At 37.7% G+C, this 7278-nt stretch overlaps 1 protein-coding gene and 1 non-coding gene across 2 annotated transcripts; one reads left to right on the top strand and one right to left on the bottom strand.

The window, feature by feature from the left end:
• The first annotated feature begins 294 nt into the window (after positions 1-294).
• On the top strand, positions 295-366 carry trnaw-cca. The gene has a single exon. It is a non-coding gene; the product is annotated as a tRNA-Trp (tRNA).
• An 803-nt stretch (positions 367-1169) lies between these two features.
• atp5if1a (ATP synthase inhibitory factor subunit 1a) lies at positions 1170-5536 on the bottom strand. Its single transcript, XM_027023378.2, has 3 exons — positions 5415-5536; positions 4781-4893; positions 1170-1720 (listed from the first exon to the last, which is right to left on the bottom strand). Exons 1-3 carry the CDS (start codon positions 5481-5483, stop codon positions 1579-1581), a joined length of 324 nt encoding a protein of 107 aa, XP_026879179.2. The 5' UTR covers positions 5484-5536; the 3' UTR covers positions 1170-1578.
• Positions 5537-7278: the final 1742 nt, after the last annotated feature.

Genomic DNA, 7278 nt, shown 5'->3' with positions numbered 1-7278 from the left:
TGCTGCATTTGGTCTCGTAGCAATTTAAAATTGTTGGTTTATATTTTGCAGTGTGTACACAGATATTAGTTTCTCTTTTAGGATAAACACTGAAGCATAGCATTTTTTGCATTTAAACCACCGAAATCGAAGATTTTATTTAGACTATACCTAATGTTAATTAACCACAAAAATTAATACAATTTACAACGCGGATTAGGGTGGAATGTATGTTTTAAAATAAAATCTGAAAGGTCCATGCGGGAAACGCGTATTTACTACACCATATAGCTAAGGAAAGGCTCACTTGGGCAGGACCTCGTGGCGCAACGGTAGCGCGTCTGACTCCAGATCAGAAGGTTGCGTGTTCAAATCACGTCGGGGTCAAACATTTCTTTCTCTTGAAACAGAGATGTTTATATTACGAAGGAATAAACACAATTACGTCACTTGTTGACCAGGTGTAAATGAGCTGATCCATCAGTCAGGCATAGACACTCATTTAAGATACATTCACACCAGTTTTTCTTCTGCGATTTACACTGCGTACATTTATGCAGTGTGGAGTCGTCTGTAAGTGGATTCTGTTAGAATTACCCAAAATGACTAAAATAGCATTTCACAACTTCTTAAATTAGATATCGAAACTAAACCAATCAATTTTTCTATCATCATTATTTAGAACTACCATAAGTAACTGACTGCTGAGTTGTTTCTTGGCTGACCGTGTGTGAATGCCTCATTAGTTCACAGGAGAGAGCTAACGAATGGTCTAGAGTTGACTTTAGACATGGTTTTTGTATCTGGGTTCAGTTGTTACTGGCTTTCAACTAGAGGACCAGAACAATTATCAACACTAATAAATGACACCATAATTTAGGATTATTAATTATTAGCCCCCCCTTGGGCTATGTATAAAAAGGTCTGAGCTTTCTATATTCATACAATATACATGCACCAGCCCTTAAGAGCTAAAAGCCAAAGCTAGTCATAAACTGTTCTTCTAATATTCATTAAAATTACACCTTTTGGTAATATGTCTAATTATGAATGTTAACTTCATTATAGAGTATCACTTCTGGCATGTGCACCGAGCCTAATTAACATATAGTATATACATCATGAGCAGATTAGATCTAATTAGGAATTAAACCAGCTAGGTTCCTGTCACACATCACCAACCTGCAATATTATTTTCATTCAGATAATGTTTATTGCAAATGAATTTATTTATGGGAATCATGGATAGAATCTTGGCATGGAGACATGAGACAAAAAGAAAAAAAGATGGAAAGTACCAGTCAAGAGAACTACATTAACAGCTGAGCTAGAGAAGAGGGGAGGATGGTTTCAAAAGGCAGCAGATTGCTACACTCATCAGTAAAACCACGTCAAAACAAGCCAGAAAAGGAAGCTTTTCTCTAAACTTCTGAAAGCCTAAATCAAAATCAAGATGCTGGCAGACTGATCACTTTGAAAAAAAATTCCTATAATCTTTATTCATCCATCAGTTCAGTCGATCACAAGAGATTCCAGATCAGACATTGAGTGATTATGGCAGAACTAGAGAGAAGCACTTATGCCAGCAGTGGCTCGAACTCAGTCGTCATGTTTGAGTTTTCGGATCTTGCCCTTGTGACGGTCGATCTCGCGCTGCAGCCTCTCAATCTCTTTCTTATGGTGCTCGATCTCCTCCTGGTGGTGGTGTCTCAGAGCTGCCAGCTGCTCCTTCTCTTTCTGCCTGCATGGGGAATTTAGACAGATGAGAAGTGAGGGAAAGAGGAAAAGAGAGACAGGCAGAGAGAGGACAACAAAAATAATGCAACCAACCAACCCCCCCACCCCACCCCAACCAAACAAACAAAAAACAGGGAATAGTTTTTACCATTAAGGAAATGGTATATACTACATGGTAAACACTCATACTAAAAAGCTAAATCTACAGCCTCAACCATCTTTATAGAAAATCTCTAGCATGGTTCAGCATAAAGCTCTACTGTGTCTCATAGTGTAAACAGAGAGCTGCTGTGTGAGGAGATAAGTGTGAGAAGTGTGAGATAAGTGTGCTCCTGCAGATAGGATCATATTTAAGGTAGTTTGAGATTATCAAAGGTTTCACTGTACCATATTAGTCAAAAAAGTCAATTTTATTAAAAATCAAGTCAATACTCATTGAAAAGCTTCTTTAAAGGTTCTTCACTTGCCTGTACTGTTCTTGGAAGAACTTCTGATTGGTAAAAAAAAACATTAATCATATTGTGTCATTACCATTAGTTGAGCAACTTGTGTCCTCCTCTTAAAATGCATAAAATGTGGCAACTCTACCCTTATTTATCTACTATCTCTAATTTATTTTAATTCATGATCCCTGTTTTTAGGCACAATAGTGGATATTTGAGATATACCATTCATACATTTGCTTATGCTTAGTGATTAGTAGCAAGCTAAGTGAACAGTTGAGGCAGCTTGAAGATTTGTGTAGGGGTAGAGAGCTAGCCAGCTAACAGTTAGCTAAATTACTAAAATAATAAATAAAATATACTCTATATATCATCAACTAGAAGCTGGTACATTTCCATGTTATGAAAACTGAGGGTATTATGTAATATTCGATAATATGCCAGTCCTAGCAGCTGTAACTTACTGCACTGTTGTACAGATGTAGTGGTGATCAGATTTCTTAAATGAAAACCCAGGACCTTTCCAGTTCAGCAATTAAAATGATCTTTTAAAAAAGAAAGAAATTTAAACACACACACACACACACACCATATATATATATATATATATATATATATATATATATATATATATATATACACACATATATATATATATATATATATACATATACATATACATATACATATATACACACACACACACACATACATATCTTATAGATTTTTAAAAAGGTTTATTATGACCATAGTACCTGTTGTATTGTAATAAACTATGATGAACACCGTCTAAAAAAATTGTAAACCCTGTCAGCAAGTCATATAATCATATGGCTACGATTAACTTTGAGTGTTCCATGGTTCATGGTGAAATTACAAAGGATCAGTAAATACAGTTCATTTAACTACCTATACGAAAGACACACTAACACACATTGTAACAGAGAGACAAAACTATCAAACATACTACATCTGAGACAATCATTTATACAAATATTAAATATTTTTGTCGCAGAGAGAGACCGTGGCTATAGCCCAATAGCCATACTCTAAACACCCTTGAGTTCTGGAGAGAGACTACAACTGTCAACACATGCCATATATGGATAATAGAAAAACTGAGGCAGTAAAAAAAAAAAAAAAGATGCACTATTTGCAGACTGCATGGTAATAATAATAATAATAATAATAATAATAATAATAATAATACATTCTATTTATATAGTGCTTTTCAAGGACTCAGACACTTTCAATACAGTACAAAAAAGACATTGATAGACATACAAGACATATCCAGTATACATAACATTTACAAAAGCACTTACAGGACATGGGCAAGCACATAAAAGACGCTTGGACTCACTCGACACTTGCTAGCTGCTGGTCGAGTCTGACTTAGTAGTGCGGTCTAAAACTAAGCGATCAAGTGGTGGAACTGTTCAATAGTTAGCAGCTTCCAGCCCCCTCTGCTGGCCAAAACGAGCATAACGCGAGACGTCCGAGCGTTTGCTCGGCTGCCTGGTCTTTTGACCATCAGGTATGGCTTTAATTGACAGATAACGGGGAGATTTGCAGGGACAGGCCACCAAAAACGGGAACTGGCTCCAGAAACCTGGGCCCCGGGGTCACCCTATCCTAAGTATGCATCATATAGCTGCTTATCATTGTGTAATAGTTATGTCCATGATCTGCTTTCCAGACTTGACACAGATGTGGACAGTCATCCATGGTGGGTTTGATGAAACTGGACTGAGAATGTAAAGAAAACTTTAATTTGCTGGATGTCTCAGAATGTTTTCAATGGCAGTTCAAACCTGAAAGAATTGTTCTCCTTCTGGAAAGCTGATTTTTCCTCATTTATGCATTTTTACAGGTGATTGTGTTAAAAGTCCCTGAGTAATGTAATAATAACCAGAATGTTTGGAATTTGCTGGATTAGTCTGGTTACTTCTGTAGTTCCAGTACTTTTATGTATAGCTGTTGAAGAACCAGTGAGGGATCCATAAAGCTTTTTTAAAAAATAATACACAGTCTGAAGAACCATTACGTCTCCTTATAAAAACCTTGTTAAGAATTATTTATGGAACCGAAAATGGTCATTTAGTGCACCAAAAATGATTCTTTAAAGAACCATTCAGGGAAACAAAATAGGTTCTTATTTGGAATTATTTCAAAGAAAATGTTTTGGTTCCATTTATCGCATTTAAAAGACTCTTATCCAGAGTAACTTACAAAGACGCCATGTCATTCACTCATAAATGTGTCAACCAGTACAATAGGTTATAATTCAAGATACTAATGAACTAGAATACTGTAGAAATACAGGGATCAGTGCTGATACCTAGAAGTGGAGAACACACACAAACTGGGTCCTTTATTTTCAGAGTTCAGACTGGGGTAAGACTTCAAGCAGTCTAATAATCACGGTGTAAGAACATGTGATAGGAAAATGGCCACAGCAGTGGTAAAGGGGTCCAGATCATGTTACCAGATAAGATTAAACAACTTGAGCATAAAATCTCAACAGACACCCAAGATACCGAAGCAATGTAATATTTTGAAAGGCTGATTACACCAGCTGCTGGTTTCCACGCGAGAAGACAAAAGCATCACACACTTACTTAAAGTAACGCTCTTCTTCCGCTGCTTCTTTCTTCCCGAAGGCGCCCCCAGCTTCTCTTATCGACCCGCCCCCTCCTCCGCCTTTACCGGCACCCTTCCCCAACTCCCCGAGCTAGACACAGAGAAGTCATCATTAGAAACGCAGTCACCAGGCTACACCCGAGCTTACAGGTTCATTTAAATATTACTACACTGTGTGACCTTGAAAAAAAAAAAAAGTTGTCAGCTTGTTGTTGCTTTCAGACTAGTCAGGGTATGCACATGCTCTTGGCTGCAAAACAACACACACACACACACACACACACACACACGAAGAAACAAAACAAAACAAAAACAACAAAACATCCAAACCCGTCAGTGGGGCCACAGAAAGAACCGACATAGCGTGCATAACTGCATCACTTAGCCGCAGTTTCCCCAGACAAGCAAAATGATTTTATTTAACTTAACTGAAGGCTCACGGTAAGCCAGGCCCTCGTTGGCTCGTACAACACCAACAACAGCTAGCTTTTAGCTAGGTTCAATTCCCTAGCTACATGATTGCGTCAAATCTGGATAAAAACAGCTATTTTTAAATAGCTAACGCTAACTACAAAAGAGATGCTTAAGAAAATCAGCATATTATCTTAATACCTGATCCGAGCTCATCCGGATCTGACTCGTGAAATACGGTCGTAAACTACTCCTCAGCAGCCGTGCCATGTCTACCCAGACACCCTAACAAACTGGTAATGTGTGTCCTTGTCTTCTCTAAACACGGAAATCTCAACGGGCTTCCTCCAGCTTTGAAAAATGCCACTTCTAAGGGCGAGTTGTATTACTGCCCTCTAGCGTCTCGGAAATGCGTCCTTCGTCTCACTAAAACGTCCAAAATAAATCCAGATTCTGACTTCATGCCACTTCCACTTTACCAATGTCTTAGGGCAAATGCCATTTTCCTCTGATTCCGCTACGTTTCTAAATTCCTATGACACACAATTTAGCGCATTCAGTTCAGAAAACAAAAGTTGTATCAAATTTGTTGTAGTCAGAAATAGAAATTGTATGGGTGGGTATGGCACAGGGCAGAGTTACCTTTTGAACCTGGACTATTCTAGAGCAATACTGGATGCAGAAGCCAGAAATTACTGTGGGCTCAAAGCAAAAGACAGATTTGTAAATCAAAGCAGGAATAATGTCTACAAAGCACCAGGTTAGTAGTTAGTAATACACCAACGCTCTGAAATCCAGCCTTGAGGGGTCCCTGCTTGCTGGCTGAGGTATTATGTTTTTTGTTTGTTTTTTTGGAACATGTGGGTAAATGTAGCCCTAGTCAACAGCTATTTCACTTTCTGTATATATAATCAGAACATAACACAACATTTAATACAGTTTTAAAATGGCTACTCTATGCAAATGTAATTTTTAAAGAATTTTGATAGTTTAGTAATACTTAACTGAAGGGCACTATTTAGAAGGCTTCATAACACCTACACAAGCCATTCATGACAATAGACATAAATATACATAAACATTTATTAAAGGTTACATTTATATTGATATTTAAATATACACACCAGTTATTCATGTCATTGTTATGACAGTACAGGAGATATTCCAGAGGATCTTTCTGAAGTCCTCACTTTTGTTCAATTTTCCCAGCATCCTCCCATGGTAAGCTGTCTATATTATCAACATTATGTCTGTTGTCTGCTTTGAAAACATGCTGTCATTTTCCCCCTCACAGTGTCATGACATCTTAATGTTACCAAACATTTGTATCACTTAGTTATGTCAACATGACATCAAAGCTAATGCATGTTGGAGTAAGTATTTATAAATGTTTATGTATGCATGTTTTGCAAGTTTGTATAATATAGTACATTTTCGTGTAATGCTGAGTGTTATGTTCTTATGATGTCTGCTTTATAAGCGGCTTGTGTGCCTGTTTACGGTCATTGTACATAACATTGGTAATCTTTTGTCCCTGTCAATGCACTTTTGTTCGATTTCCTTTTTGTCTCTTTCATTAAACTCTTACACTTTGGCACTTATGCTTGCTTTCTTTCTTTTCCTGCATGTTCTACGCCCATGACATCTACTTTATTTCAACATGTCACGCCAGTTGTACCTCATTTTCTGTTCAGATCCATTTAGAACAGAATGAATGAATCTGGGAATAAACTGGGAATAAACTCCACCAGATGCTGGATACGTCATGCATACTGGAAGTGTTGTACCATGCAAAACTGGCTGTGGTGCTCTGTTGTTTTAAATGGAACAGCTGTACAGTCTTGCTGCAAACAATTTCCTTCACCTCATCTCAAAGATCCCATGAAGGCTGAGAACTGGATGGCTGTGCTGGTCACTGGAGCAGAAAAATGTGTCATGTTCCTGAACCATTCTTAAACCTGCTTCATCACAGCGTGCGTTGGGAGATTGGAAGTGTCCATCGGAGTGAGAATAAGCTGCACCAATGAAAAGAGAAACTTAGTTAGCAACAATGTTTTTGTACCAT

This window comes from Electrophorus electricus, chromosome 2 (assembly GCF_013358815.1).
Source record: "Electrophorus electricus isolate fEleEle1 chromosome 2, fEleEle1.pri, whole genome shotgun sequence".
In the NCBI taxonomy this organism is placed as follows: Eukaryota; Metazoa; Chordata; class Actinopteri; order Gymnotiformes; family Gymnotidae; genus Electrophorus; species Electrophorus electricus.
The sequence above is the reverse complement of the archived record's forward strand: the minus strand, read 5'-3'. Positions and strand labels throughout refer to the sequence as shown.